Source organism: Egretta garzetta, unplaced genomic scaffold, assembly GCF_000687185.1.
Source record: "Egretta garzetta isolate BGI_Z169 unplaced genomic scaffold, ASM68718v1 scaffold18, whole genome shotgun sequence".
Lineage (NCBI taxonomy): Eukaryota > Metazoa > Chordata > Aves > Pelecaniformes > Ardeidae > Egretta > Egretta garzetta.
In genome coordinates this window covers 467433-482588 of record NW_009260616.1, presented here as the reverse complement: position 1 = coordinate 482588, position 15156 = coordinate 467433, and the positions used below count along the sequence as shown (strand labels likewise).

At 42.2% G+C, this 15156-nt stretch overlaps 2 protein-coding genes across 2 annotated transcripts in view; one reads left to right on the top strand and one right to left on the bottom strand.

Moving 5' to 3' along the window:
• Positions 1 to 5617, top strand: part of TUBE1 (tubulin epsilon 1) — a 14861-nt gene extending 9244 nt beyond the window's left edge. Inside the window, exons 7-11 of the mRNA XM_009645179.2 lie at positions 1 to 13; positions 768 to 908; positions 2263 to 2403; positions 3309 to 3483; positions 5059 to 5617. The exon at positions 1 to 13 is cut by the window's left edge and continues 160 nt beyond it. Of these exons, the coding sequence (XP_009643474.1) occupies positions 1 to 13; positions 768 to 908; positions 2263 to 2403; positions 3309 to 3483; positions 5059 to 5217 (629 nt within the window). The 3' untranslated portion in view covers positions 5218 to 5617. The remainder of the gene's footprint in view (positions 14 to 767; positions 909 to 2262; positions 2404 to 3308; positions 3484 to 5058) is intronic.
• Positions 5618 to 6613: 996 nt separating this feature from the next.
• CCN6 (cellular communication network factor 6) lies at positions 6614 to 11702 on the bottom strand. The gene is made up of 5 exons (XM_009645178.1): positions 11617 to 11702; positions 11239 to 11504; positions 10568 to 10810; positions 7292 to 7485; positions 6614 to 6895 (listed from the first exon to the last, which is right to left on the bottom strand). The coding sequence occupies exons 1-5, from the start codon at positions 11700 to 11702 to the stop codon at positions 6614 to 6616; spliced, it is 1071 nt and encodes a 356-aa protein (XP_009643473.1).
• Between the last annotated feature and the right edge of the window lie 3454 nt (positions 11703 to 15156).

Below are 15156 nucleotides of genomic sequence, written 5' to 3'. Positions count from 1 at the left end.
TGAACCTGACAAGGTAAAGTCACAGGTTTCTCCTCCATAAAAGTAGCATTGCTAGAGGCAGTGTGTGCTGCAAATATGCAGGCCTGCGTCAACTCAAAGAATATTAATAGCTTTCCATTTGATAAGGGTCTCCTCTTTTTAAGAATTAGTTACTAAATGTTAAAGCATTTAGGAGTATTCAGATTCCAGTGGTGTTGCTCTAGCTGTGATAGTTTTAGACCTGAAGTAAGAAAAGGTTTATAGGCAGAAGGATATTGTCTTCTGTTAATACTTAATGGAGCTCAGGGAGGTTTGCCTTTCTAGGCCAATTGTATTATTTTAGAAATACCATCAGAATATTGTTGCTTCTAAACTGTCTGTTGCTGTAAGAAACTCCTGGTGAACTATACTTCTGGGGTATTGGCCTGCTTTTCTTTTAAACAGCTTGTCAGGAATGCTAAGTCATGCATGGTTTATTATAGCCTGTTTATTAAAACTGGTATTCTGCAGCTATGTCCACATACTGAAAAACGATGTTAAACACTACAGTTGGGAAACTTATGGTCTCATTCTTGATGATTAATTGTTCTATAATGAGAAGTGTAAGGAAATAAGATGTAGCACTGTTACTGCCAAATATGAAAGCTTAGTAATTATACATGAACGCTTTCTTGAATGCTGCATTGGTTTACTGTTTTATTGTAGGGAACAGTTGAAAAATAGATTTAATGAATGTTTACCTTACAAAAGTAATTTACTTAGTTTATAACAGTTTGTTAATTTTTCAGCTCTGCTAGGTTTGAAGGTTCCCTTAACATGGATCTTAATGAAATCAGCATGAATTTGGTTCCATTTCCTCGACTTCATTACTTGGTTTCAAGCTTGACTCCTCTGTACACATTGGCTGATGTTAACGTACCTTCTAGAAGGTAAGAAAAAATTATTACGGAAGTTTTACATTTGAAGCTTAATTTCTGATTGTTCCATAGTTTTCCACTTTAAAAATTCCATTCTATAGCAAAACTAAGGATAGAAGTTCTAAAAGCTTTAAGTCTGCCACATTTTCAAATTCATCCTGCTGATTTTGAGAACATCCTTTGTCCTTCTTCTCTGTATTGGTTGAGCCAGTAAACTTGAAATGCATTCTTGTTATCTCTGCTGGGAAATGTTTCTGTTGGAAAAATATATTACTTACCCACACCACAAGTTCTTTTGAGTAACAGTTTGCAGTTGACTCCCAAAACACTTGCAAAGGCAAACCAGTTAGAATAGATTTCACTGGTTTTAGTGAGTTAAATTCAGTCAGTAAAAGCTCCAGATAGTGACAGAGGCAGCTAAGGTAAGTGATGGAAGTATGCAAAGTGGAGAAGAGGGCAGGACCACCCCTTTTCCATGATAGCAAGTTGTGACATTCAGTTGGATCTCTTGAAACCATACCCTGAGGAGACAATACAGTGCTGGAGGGAAGGTAGCAGACTATGGGGAGATGCTCAGTCAGTCAATCATGTTTCAGAATGAGGTGGGAACGGTAGTATTTTTGTCTCCTTTATTTAGCTATTTCTTTAATAGGCAGATTATGGCAGGGGTGCTTGTAAAAAGAGATATGATAGATGCAGAGAGTTTGAAACAAATGGAAAGAAGAGCTTAGGTGTTATGGGTTCATAGAGACCTCCTCAAGACACAGTCTTCGATATCCCACAGTACAGTGGAAGTTGCTTAAGGAAGTGAAGAGAGGGAGAATACCATTTGCTGTGTCGTCTTTTAAAGCAGCTATACATGATAAAATTCTAGTAAGTATAGTTGTCCTTTCCTAAATCATTAACCAAAATGAATACAGTTATATGATACATTCTGTAAGGGTCAGCAGCACTGTAGTATTCCTGTCAAATCCTTCACAAGCAGTGAGATTGTTTGCTCAAATTGTGATGTAACCAGAACCTCAAGTATTTAAATCCTTTTACATATATTAATACTCTGTAACCATTGACCTAAAGTTTCCTTAATAAAGGTCTCTTAGTCTGTCTCTGAGTTCAGGCTGAACAGTGGGTTGTAACATGAGGGAGAAAAGAGGGAAAACCAGATCTGGTCTGGTTTTAAAAACCTCTAATGCCAACATGTGTACATAGAAAGGCTTGATTCTTTTTCCTGTCATTCATGGTCCCAGGTTAAATGTACCTTTATTTCCAGAATTTTAGGCACTTTTAAACCCTGAAGGTGGGCATTCTGAAGAGCTTCTGTAGCCTCTTTAATAAGAGTAGATAACTCTGGTTTCTTTCCACCTAGGTTGGATCAGATGTTTTCAGATGCTTTTAGCAGAGATCATCAACTAATTCAAGCAGATCCAAAGCACAGCCTCTACCTTGCCTGTGCACTTCTTGTTCGAGGAAACGTGCAGGTTTCAGACCTTCGCAGAAATATCGAAAGGTTTGTAATTCCACACCAAGTAGTCATGGTATTTGTTATTGAAACTGTTGTCAGTTGTCCAGAGCACTTTCACTTTTCATCTGAAGAATTTAAATACCAAATCAATTTACTCAGAAATATTTTTTTCCTAATTTCGGAAGGGAAGAAAATAATTTACTTAATGAGTTAGAATAGGTCACTGCGTTCTTGAATTTCCAAGTAAAGGGAGCTGACTGGATGTCCCTGTGCTCCTCCTCCCATTCTCAAAAATGCGAAAGAAGGCAAAGCCCAACCTTCCAGAGGTCTCCTGCCAGTAAGAAATGTTGGAGGAATGGGTTCTGTAGTAGAAGTTTGTTTTTTCTGAACGGGCACCCCTTCTCTTTCATGGCTACTCTCATGTAGATAGGGAATCATCCTTGTTTTAATAACTCTGTATTGTTAGCACTGTTTTCTACCTTTTACTCTATTGATCTGCGTAGTTCTAACAGTAAAGGCAGGCAAGCTTCACATACAGGATGGATTTTACAGGCAGACAGGGGCACATGGGGAAAACTGGTGAGAATCAAAAGCATTTTACTTTCTTCTAAACTATGGGTAAACTGATTGTCCCTGCACAGTGTTAATCTGCCCCTCTCCTAAATCTGAGTGCTTGCAGTCCTTTATAGAAATAGGAGCTTCTAACTTTGCATTTCAAACCCTGATGCATTAAATTAACAAAACAGAATTGGTGTTTGCAGTTTAAATTTGTAGTAGACACACTGTTTTAGTCTGAAGTCTAAAATGTCTTATTCAAAACGCTAGTTATAACTGTCTTGCTTAGTCCTGAAATCTTTAATGTTAACCTTTTCAGACTGTTTGTTAGCTAAGGAAATTTAGGTTTTGTGTCCTTTACTTTCCCTAGGTAACTGTAAATTTTTGTATCACAGGTTGAAGCCTTCCCTGCACTTTGTCTCCTGGAATCAAGAGGGCTGGAAAACTGGTTTGTGTTCTGTAGCTCCTGTGGGCCATTCCCATTCCCTTCTGGCTTTAGCAAACAACACCTGTGTAAAACCAACTTTTATTGAACTCAAAGACAGATTTATGAAGCTCTACAAGAAAAAGGTACAACTCTGTCATCATTATAACATCCATAGCCACTAATCATTAGCATCTTGCAATATTGGGAAACAAGCCTGAGTATCACAAAGGGACTACTTAAAAGTAACAGCCCAAGATTTTTATCTGTATAACCTATCAAGGAATCATTCCAACAGCTGCTTTTTAAAAAGGGTAACCCCCTTATTAACCTGTACGTAGGAGGCAATATACTTACTTTCTTCAGCGATGAGGCAGTATCTGACAGATCTGCCTACCAGTTTGTGGTGAGTTGACCTTAGCTGGTCTCCAAGTGCCCCACCAGGCTGTTCTCACTCCCCTTCCTCAGCAGGACAGGGGGAGAAAGTAGGATGAAAAGCTCCTGGGTCAAGATAAGGACAGGGGGATCATGCTCATCAATTGCTGTCACAGGCAAAACAGATTTGACTTGGGAAATATCAATTTAATTTATTGCCAGTTAATAACAGAGTAGGATAGCAAGAAATAAAACCAAAACTAAAACCAACTTCACCTCACCCCCTTCTTCCCAGGCTCAATTTCGCTCCTGACTCTTCTACCTCCTCCACACCCCAGGCAGCGCAGGGAGATGGGGAATTGGGGGCTGTGGTCAGTCTGTAACACTTCATCTCTGCCACTCCTTCCTCTCATGCTGTTCCCCTGCACTAGTGTGGAGTCCCACCCACATGATATAGTCCTTCATTAACTGCTCTGACGTGGGTCATTCCCACAGGCTGCACTTCTTCAAGAACTGCTCTGGCAGCATGGGTCCCCCATGGGGTCACAGATCCTGCCAGAAAACCCACTTCTGTGTGGGCTCCACAGAGGCTGCAGTTCCTGCCAGGAGCCTCTTCCTGCCTGGGCTCTTCATGTGCCACAGTTTCCTTCAGAGCACATCCACCTGCTGCAGTGTGGGGTCCTCCCTGGGCTGCAGGTGGATATCTGCTCCACTGTTCTTCCATGGGCTGCAGGAGGACAACCTGTGTCATCATGGTCTTCTCCACATGCTGCGGGGGACTCTCTGCTCCGGTGCCTGGAGCACCTCCTCCCCCTCCTTCTGCACCAACCTTGGTGTCTGCAGGGCTGTTCCTCTCACATTTTTCTTACTCCTCACAGCTGTTCCACAGCATTTTTTACCCTTTCTTAAGTATGTTATCATGGGGGCACTACCAAGGTCACTGATGGGCTCAGCTTTGGTCAGCAGCGGGTCCATCTTGGAGCCGTCTGGAACTGGCTGTGTCCAACATCTCTTCTCACAAAGGCCACCCCTGCAGCTCTCCCTCCATCCCCTGCTACCAAAACCTTGCCATGTAAACCCAACACACAGTTTCACCAGGCGTACCCAAGAAGAGAGAACGTGAAAAGATGGATGTGTAAGAAATCAGTAACATCAACTCTGATTGTGTAGGGGATTGTTATTAAAGTTGCCAAATATTTAAGCAAGGAAGTAATGATATAAGCCTCTAAATCTACTTTCTACAGTGCTTGCACTCCCCTCTCCAGTGCAGGCGAAATGATTCTTATTGAGCCAACTGAATTAAGTGCCAAGAAAAAGGGTAACACAGAATGTTTTATTCTTGTTAGGCCCACCTTCACCATTATCTGCATATAGATGGGATGGAGCAAAGCTGTTTTTCTGAAGCTGTATCATCTTTGTCTGACCTAATAGAAGAGTATAATGAACTGGATGCCACAAAAGGTGGGCCTAGAACAGATCCATCAAGACTGAAGATAGCTGTTTAAAGAAGGCAGAACTGATTTTTTTTTTTAAAGCAAAAATTTTCCTCAAGTGTCCAATGACTTCAGTTAACCAGAACGAATTGCAGCGTGCCTAGCTACTGTCAGTCCAAAGTGAGACTGGGACAACTGCTTCCTCAGCTTTCCGAGAGGTATCAGTAAGTGACAGGCCCAGCCTGTAAGAAGGACTTGAAGGCACCTAATTATGGCAGCTATCAGTAAGAGCAGTCTTTCTAACTGTAAACTGAGGTACCATATGCTGGAAGGAGAAGAAAGAGAGGTTGTAGCAGCCAGAAATGTAGTTCTTTTCTCAGACTTTCAGCTTACGGTAAACTAAAGGCAGGCCTTCCTTCAAAGAAGGACCACCGTTGCTAGACTTGGTTTTTAACAACTATGAAGAGAAGAAAAGCCCACAGTCTTTTCAAAGCTGAAAGCAAGTCTCCAATGGAGTTGGTTTCCTGAACTTTGCAGGACAGTAGTCATTTCAGAATGCTCTAAGCTATGGTCATAGCTTTAACATTTTTGCTCCCATGTTATACTTAGCTGTATTAGAGCATTCTGAGTGGCTATCAAAATTGTCAGTACCAGAAAAATCAACAAAATACATTTTGTTTCAAGTGTTATACTTGGAGTATTAATTAATGTTATTTTAATAATTCATATTCATGAATGCTGAGTTGCACTTGATAATGAGATAATGCAATATACCTCTGAGCGAAACACGCACTTATAATGAAGTTATAATGACTGTTTGGAGAACAAAGTTTATATGCTTAAAAGAATGCAAGTAAAATAGATGTTTTAATATTTATAATTACCAGGGTAAGCAGATTTTTATATTACAGTAAGAACTCTTACAGAACACAATGTACAGTTATTTCCAGTTGCTTGCCAGCCTTGGCTGTCTTAGAACAGCAAGACTGAACCATTACAGATTAGAATGGATCCATACAATGATTTCTTAAAACTTGAAGCTCTTCTAGCAAAGTTGGAATGGCTGTTTAAGTAAACTCAATTTTCAATGTCTAAGTCCAGAAGTACTCAATAAAACACTGTGATAACATTTGTTGAGAGCGGTATTTTTAAGAAAGCATTCTAAAAATAGCCAACTCGTTACTGTGGGTTACAAAGCTGTCTTGCTGTGCCTTTTTAATTGCCAGAAGTTCTCATTTTGACAGTACTAGTGCTATATACATCCTTCTCAAGAATGTTTTTCCACATTTAAAACCAATTACATTTTAAAAGCTGCACTCTTGCATTTGCCAGGTGCTATTTAAAAAAATGAATATTGACATACGTAGTTTCACCATAAACACTGCTGAGGCAGGGGGTTACGCGAACTCTTCAGGATGTGCACGTGCTGTCGCACTCGCAGCGTGTTAACGGTCAGTGGTGTAACTTATCATAAAACTTTGAGTTCGGAAAATATATCTCCTGGAGCACTGCAAACCCTCTGACATACGCACGATGTTATCAACATCATCTTCCACTTAAAGGAGCCTTCACTGGGGCACTCAAACTGTACGGTGATCATTTTGGACTTATTAGGTATGCAGCACCTCTTGTCCAAGCACACCCCACAGAAAGTTAGTTTGTAGCTTTGTGTAGTTGAGCATCCGGAAAAAACTAGTTTTTCTGCTGTAGGAAGCTGGAATGTGGGTTGACATGTTTTTCCTTTTGGAATCTTTAAAAACAAAGAAAAGCCTGAATTTCTACATCTGGAAAATGGAACACGTAAGAAAAAATGACATCATTTACATAGAAATATCTTGAACATTACTCCTCCTAAAAGCTGTCTTATTTTTCAGTCAACACATAGGAAGTATTTTCTGAGCAACAGACAGTGGGACAGAACCAACCGTGCTTTTCTTTCATGACGTTGTGTTGTTTTGTTTGAAATTACACATCTCTAGTTTACTACTGAAACCAGAAGACTGAGGGTGGAAAAAGGAGAAGAGTTATTTTACAACCCTTAAAAAAGGAAGAAGTCATTTAATATTAGTATTTGCTAATGCCTCCTTTTTTCCATTGCTTCCACTATTTCAGTTTTCTATTAGGAAATCATTTTATGTTAGAGTACCTTTATTGTCTTCAGTGTATTGGTCAGGCAAGGCTGGATGAAGCATAATCTCTTTTCTTTTCTCATTTCACATTTTCTGTTTTCGTTGGTCACTCTGCTGGATATGCCTATGCCACAGGTCCTGGAACAGGGTGTCCAGGGAGTTGCCTGTACGAGGCACTTTTTCTTCAGAACGAGCGGTAAGCTTCTGTAAGCTAAGACACCAACATGTTGTTTATGCAGCAGAACAGCCCCCAAATGATTAACTGAAAACCAAAGGATAAGCATTTGATTTCTGTTGATGACGGTGCTTTTGTAGGTAAATCTAAAAATGAGGCATAAACAAAGTTACACAAAAGGCCTAGGGCTGAGCTGCTGTGAAAATTTACTGACGGTGGGTACTCGGTTCCCAGCAAAGGACTGTGACATTGCGTGTGTTGTATGACCCTCCAGTGTAACGACACGAAAGTGTTACGTGAATGTCATGGCTTCACCCGGCAGGCAGCTGAACGCCACACAGCCCTCAGCGGGATGGGGGAGAGAATCGGGGTGGGAGGGGGGAAAAGTAAGATTTGTGGGTTGAGATAAAGACAGTTTAATAGGACAGAAAAGGAAGGGAAAATGATAATAATGATGATAAAAGAATATACAGAACAACTGAGGAACGATGCAGTCGCTCACCACCTGCTGACTGATGCCCAGCCTGTCTTTGAGCAGTGATCGCTGCCCCCCCCGGGGCAACTCCCCCCAGTTAATATACTGAGCTTGACGTATATTCCATACAGTCCAGAATAGCCCTTTGGCCAGTTGGGGTCAGCTGTCCTGGCTGTGCCCCCTCCCAGCTTCGTGTGCACCTGGCAGAGCATGGGAAGCTGAAAAGTCCTTGACTGGTGCAAGCACTGCTTAGCAACAACTAAAACATCAGTGTGGTATCAAGGCTGTTGTCATCCTAAATCCAAAACAGAGCGCTGTGCCAGCTACTGGGGAGAAAATTAACTCTATCCCAGCCAAAACCAGGACAGTGAAGAGACTTATTTGTGGCATTTTTATGAAATGGCCAGAATGGAAGAGACATTGAAAATTACGTGAAGCCAAGCATAGCTTAAAAAGGGGTGCTGAAAACATGAATAGCGGTTCCTTTGTAGACGCTGTGAAGGCTGTAGGAGTGAAATTCTCCAGTCACTTCTAGATACCACCAGAAAGCCTATTTTCTGATGGATTAGAGCTGGATTAGATGGAGTACACTTTTAAAAAAAAAAAGAGACAAAATGGCAGTGCAAAAGTTCATGGCGAAATTCTGCAAGAGAAACTGATTATGTGGAAGCTGTGTGTTCTGGCTGGGCAGAATCACAGAGTTACCTGGAAGGTAGACAGCAATTTAAAGATCTCATTGCAGCAGGCAGATTAAAAGCCCGGCACAGATCTGCAACAAATAAAGGGAAATCAAATGGTTGTTTATACTTGGTATGTTTTTAAAATATGAGCTGGGTACATCCCTATGGATCTAAATTAGATAAATAGAATTGACAAGGAAAGCCAGAAAAGAAAACAAGCACAGTGAAGCAAAACTTCGCGCTTGTTACCCACACTAACAGAAAAAAGACTTTTCAAAATAGGTATTGGCCCAATGAGGCATTCATGGAATTCATGCACAACTTGACAGGATACTTTACTTCTGCTGTGCTGGGGAAGGGAAGGGGCAAGACCTCACTTAGAAACAAAAAATTTCAAGGTGCTTTTCTTCAGAGGGTTTGTATCACCTGCAGAACAGCATCCTTCCGCACCTGCAGCCACCGCAGGGGCAGGCTGTCGGGTCCCTGAACCGAGGCCAATAGGAAGCGTGCCGTGCAAGCCAGGCATCTTTGCTCAAAGGTGGTTGTGATGTGATGTGATGGTTGTGCCGTTGATTCAAATTCCTGGATAAACGCTGCGAGGCGCAGCGCATGCAGCCTGCTCACGGCAGGCGTTACTGAGGGTCGGACTTCAGCCTCTCGCTCCACTGACGTGCTGCAACGTCAATGGCTTAATGCTGTTCCCCAGGTATCTAAAATACCCCCAAGCCCAATTAATGTATTTCATGGGCTCAGATGGTTTGGTTGCCATTCATTTCGATGTGGTACGGTCTCTCTTTGGTCAGATTAGCATTTGAAGCCAGTTGCCTTTCTGAGTGTGTTTTTATACACAACATTAAGTATATTTCTGTAAAAAGGCTTTGACGCTAGTTACAGGCATTGTGTCGTAATTTTCAAGTGAAGATGAGCTGCTTTTTTTATTTTTGCTAACTTGCATAACCACCACTAACATGTTAGAAGTTGTCCAAACTGAACTTCAGACTTTGCAAGAGGGTCTATTTAGCTGCCGATTGAGCTATGTGCATCTATCTATTTACCCAGCGGTCTTTTATGAAGGTTTTCTGATCAGCTTTGCATTCCTTTTTATTTTATTTTATTGATCCATGATGATGACTCAGGCCACAACTTCCCCGTAATTCAAGTTGCTATCAAATAAGTGGCTGAGCTTTCTGGTACCCAGGTTGGTTGTAACAAAGATGAGTTTCACTGTGGAAACTCGCAGATGCGCAGGGAAGGGGGCAACACAAGTGCGGGCAGCTGTGGGCAGGGAAGGGCAAGGATAGCTGCTCCTGGCAATGGTGCTCCTGTAAAGTGGAAAGGAGAACTACAGTGTTAGCAGCAGAGCAAGAATGAGGTTAAAAGGAGCATCCACCCACCCTGGCAGAACTGCCTGGGTAAGTGTTGTATCGTTTTGATCAGACTGAATAGAGAAGAAATTGGGGGGAGGGTTGTCCTTGCAGTGACCTGAAATTTTGCGAATCAATTAAACCCGCAAGGCAGTGTTTATAACGTTCTGCTTTCTCTGACAGAAGGGGGCTGCGACACGTCACTGCGCGTATGTAAAAACCAGGACTCCCTCCACCGCAAAGCCAGAGGAAGCAAGACAGCTCCCAGGCTACGAAACGGCCGTGCACCAGCAGCCCTAACTGGTCTGATCTGATGAGTAGTAAACCTCTGCAGAAAGCTGGGTTGAAGGTAGCTTTGGCCAATTCCCTGGTGACAGAAGCCAAAAGGCTTTTTGCTTTTCGTACTCATCAGGTTTAGAGAAAAGAGTCTGTGACCTAAGCGTAAGAGGGGTAATTGGGACAGACCAGTCACCCTGGCAATGGCCTTGAGCAAGAGCTGAGAAATTGCCAGCGTGCTGCCTGCCCGGCTGCTGGAGCCAGCGACGCTAAATGCAGCAAGGCTGATGTACAGAGAAGTTTACCAGCGTAGCCAGGCACACCTGACATCAGTCTGTAGTTTGTTGATTGAAGCTGCTTGTGCTGTCCACGCCCACAGCTGGCTGGTCCAGGCTTCTTTCTGCCCGTCACCCTGGTGCAGGGACTCGCTGCTAGTTTTGGGGTGAATACAGGCGTACATCCGATTGCACCACTGACACACAGGCACTTATAAAGCGGGTTAGGTTGGAAGGTCTGCCCGTTAAGATAATGAACTCCATTGAGCTCACATCCTACAGCTACCAGATCTGCAAACAGTAAACAACGGTTACTAACACAGGAGGAGCACGTGGTTCCTGCTTACAGGTTGCTAAATGCGATCAGCGTTTACTGCACCCACAGCTTCCAGTTCTTCCCAGCCCAAGCACATATTTTTTTTTGTTTATGCCCAGTGATAACTACAGCCACCTATCGTTAAATCAGCCATCAACATGTCTGCAAATAGCAGGCTCATGCACCATGAACTGTTTTCACTGATGCATACGCACGTAAGTTTAAAGGCAGTCCCGGCCCTACTCTCAATTCTCTGGCTGAGCAGTCAGAAGACTAAATTAGGACAAATAGCCTAGCACAGAGCTGCGCAGCACCAGCAAGCAGAGTTTTCCCTCCCACACCATCCACCTGCACGGTCCCACCCGCCTGGGTTTCAAGAAGGGAACGTGAAAGGACAACTTACATGCACACACGCCTGTTTCATACCTAGGCTCGTCTTCCGAGTAGTCGCAGTAGAGGCCTTTGTGGGGATCGCAGATGTCTGCTTCATTGCAGGTCTCTCCTGACTGCTTGGCACAGACCTTGCAGCAGCCGCAGCCATCCTTCACCAAGCTTACCCCAGGGGTGCAGGTTGGCACAGGCGGGCATCTGCACGGCCAGCGACAAACCTCCTTGCGCTGGTGGACTTCACCGGTTTCTGAAGGTTTGTCTCCAGGCTTCACTGGTGGGCTGTGGAAAGACTTACACAGAGTGGGATATTTTGAGAGCTGGGCGCATCATGCACAGCTGGGATAGCATCAAATAAAGTTTTGTGCGGACACTTTAACATCTCTCATCTCACAGGATCCGAAAAGTGAGAGGCTGTGAGGTTTGGGTAGGAGACAGAGGACCGATTTCTTCAGTCACTGTCATGCACTGAAGCGTCATTCCACCAGTGAGCCTGACCTACTGCTCACATGAAACACAATTCATTGGTCTTGCCTTTGCCTTCAATAGAACAAAACCTGTAGTAGAGCTAAAGCAGGAAAAAAAGTGTATTAAAGCAGGCGGTGGATTTATTTTAAGTATTCCTTCGCACAAACCTCCTATCAAATTAATCAGCTTTTGATTCCTCCTGCTGCTTGATAGCCAGCCGCTGCCCTGTCTGCCACTTCTGATGGCAAAAGCCTTTTAAAATAGGAAACCTCTTTTGTTACTTTTGCTCCAAAATTTGAGTAGCTGTTTGGGGAGGGACATTACAGTATTTACAAATCCTCTTGTGCTAGATGCAACATTGAATGCTAATAAGGGAGGCTTGTACTTGCACTGAGCATAATAGGTCATTTTCTAAGAGTGTGTCTGCTTGCATGAGTAAGCGTTCACTGAATCCAGGGCTTACAGGGCCAAGATGTAACTCTAAAAGAGATTTGTATCAGCAGTAGGAAGTCAAGATCTAGCCAGAATTTACTGTTTTCCACATTTTGTCTCAGAATTCAGGTCTTTTTTTTTTTTTTTTTTTTTTTTTTTTTTTAAGGAAAGGAAGTCCAAAGTAATTCTTGATGGGTTTATTTTATCTGAGGCATGGGGGAAGATTAAGTCAGCACAGAGTGTGAAAGGATCTATCATCTGAGATAGCTATATTCTATCTCCTTTTTTGAAGAACTACATCTAAAACATAACCATCCAGATCTTAGCTTTGAATCTTTTCATGCTGCTGATTTCAGCAGAAATGCTGATCGTGATGTAGTTATTCATCGTGGGTGACTGGATCCATCGTTAAGTGGGGGCACACACAGCACCTGGTGCAACGTAGAGCTCGGGAACTGCTCTCACCAAGCAGCTCTGACTACCCAAAGAGCAAGAGGGAAAGACAAGATCCAGGCCCTCATCAGGTGCCAGTATCACCATCCAGCTTGCAGGAAAAAAAAAAAAATATATATCTATAAAGCATCTTTTGGGGGGCCTATGAAACCCCACCTATCAGTTTCTCTCTGTTCCTCCTTCTACCGATGTAGAAGCCACCTCCAGCAGAGATGCTGAGGGAAAGCTGGGGAAGGGGGCGTTCTGCTGGGTTTCCTTTCAGTTCAACTTTCAAACTGGAAGTATCTGCAGAATTCAACATTTTGTATGTCGTATCCCATGAAAGCTCTCGCGGCATAATTGAGCTGGCCTAATTGCATGCAGACTGCAAATGACCTTTTAAAAGGCTTTTTTCTACCGCTAATTTCCATTTTTCATGGTCATTTACAACTATACTTAGGATATCTTAATCCACAGCTACTAATGAAGCTCCAAAGTAGCAGCTTTCAAGTTCCTTTGGCTGAATGATTTTTAAGATACATATTAATTGACAGAGGCAATTTGTATAATAAATGCATATTAAATTATGTCATGTATTCCATGCAGAAGAAGGTTTCAGCAACGTGTTATTTTGTTAATCATTTGCTGATAAAGGATTTCTTCTAATCCCTTTTACCTAAATGCAGCACTAATATAGAAACAACTAACTTAAGTGCACTGGTTTTAGGCAGCCAAGCCTCTCCTATAAACCACAATGTTAATTTGATGAACGTGTGCATTGGAGTGTAAAGCTTCCTAAAGGCTTGCTCTGGAAACAAGGTGCACGGAAAACAGGTGTGCCTGTACATTTCGCAGTGTTCAAGACTGTATGGTTGCTTTAGGAAACTCACTTTCGTGCTGCTTTTTTTTTTTTTTTTCCTTTTTAAGCGGTGTGTTAGTATTAGGAATTTGGCCACGTGCCAGCTATATGAGGTTATGTGGCTTAAATCAGCTATCACGTTTCAAAATGGGTACATGTAGCAGGAAATAATCTGTGTGCTTCGACCAGTACGTTTAATTTGTATTACAAATTAAAACGTGCTTTCTACCTAAGCAAGTGATTTGTCTCTCCTTGTTTTAGGGAACGATGTCACCTGAGGGGTGTGAGACTACAACGTTTCCCAGTAAAAAAAAAAAAACACCATGAGGCAAATATCTTGACAGTTTCAACTGTGAAATTACTGGGAAGCTTGGTCTACCTGAAAAATCTTCAAAAATCTATTAAGTTACAACGAAAATGTAAAGTTTTGAATTTAAATTTTCTAATCCTCACTTCCCAAAGTTTCTATACCCAAGCTATCCACCTCACACAAGCCCGCTGCGTACTTCTCCTCATCCTATGGGCAGATCAGAAAATGAGACCATTGTGTAGCAGCCCCTCATCTGTTGTTGTTTGTTTTCTTACGTTTTACAGATTGAACAAGGTCCGCAGGGCATAAAAGAGCAAACAGCAAACGTAGGCGCTGTATTACTGCTAACGTTTGGTTATCTTAGTCTGGCTTTAAACATGCAGAAAGTTAGCAGAGGAGGAGGAGAGTCATTTGAAAATTCTCCGTTTGACATTCATCTTGATCGTAAAGGAAAAATACCCTGTGGACATGTGAAGTGTATTTTCAAAATTAAGTAAATAAATAATCAAAATGGCCTTTGGCACAAATACCTGCCGCAAAAGCTAGCACTTAAAATTTTCTCCTAAGAGACAAAGCATAACATAGCCCAGGTGCCTTTCTCATTTGTAAAAGTAGCCTGAAGCCAGACCACTGTGTATATATACATATATATATGTGTGTATATATACATATATTTGTGTGTATATATACATATGTATATATGGAATGTGAGCATGGATGAGATGTTTACTTTCTTACTGCATCAGATCACCATTTGTGCTTATATTTACAAAAAAGAAAAAAAGCAAGGTCACTGACAATTTAATCCTCCCTAACACTTTTTTTTTCCACTGAATCATATTAATGTACAGATTAAAGAGAAAACAATACCCAAATCAAGAGCAATGCAGTAAATAAGCTGCAAATGAAATTTACTCAGGAGTAGGGAATGGCTCCTTATTCTTTACGAGGAATTTGCTTCTCTGAAATTTATTTTGTCATTAAGCAAATAAAAACTTTAAACCGGGACAGGGTGAGCAAGGGAGAAATCTTTTTTCTTCTTTTCAGTGAACTTACCTGTTGCGTACAAGGGAGGATGAAGATGGTGGGAAAAAGGAGCCACCGCATGTTCCTGCACATTCAGAAGTGAAACTGGGAGATAGGGAACGGGCTGAGCCGTGTCAGAGGGAGCACTGAACACAAAGCTCGCCTCTGTCTCCCGTGCCAACCCGACTTTCCCCAGCACATGCACGAACACATACACGCATTCACACTTGAAATTCTCCGCTTCACACAGAACCAGCTTCGCACTGAAATTCCCGACTGATCTTCCTTCCTCTGCCTGGCGACAGAATACAGATTTTCACACCCTGCTTGATCCCATCCAGCTGCTTCAGCAGATTCTGCCTGACTTAATTGAGGTCAGGTGGGGTGACATCTGATTCCTAAAATCT

Bases quoted from the DNA above. Each gene is read 5' to 3' on its own strand.
- CCN6 (XM_009645178.1), bottom strand. From the start codon at position 11,702: ATGACGCTTCAGTGCATGACAGTGACTGAAGAAATCGGTCCTCTGTCT. The intron at 7,486-10,567 runs GTGTGCCTGGCT...TTGGTGTCTTAG, and splicing joins AAACTACAGACTGATGTCAG to CTTACAGAAGCTTACCGCTC. The intron at 6,896-7,291 runs GTACTCTAACAT...TTGTTTTTAAAG, and splicing joins ATACACTGAAGACAATAAAG to ATTCCAAAAGGAAAAACATG.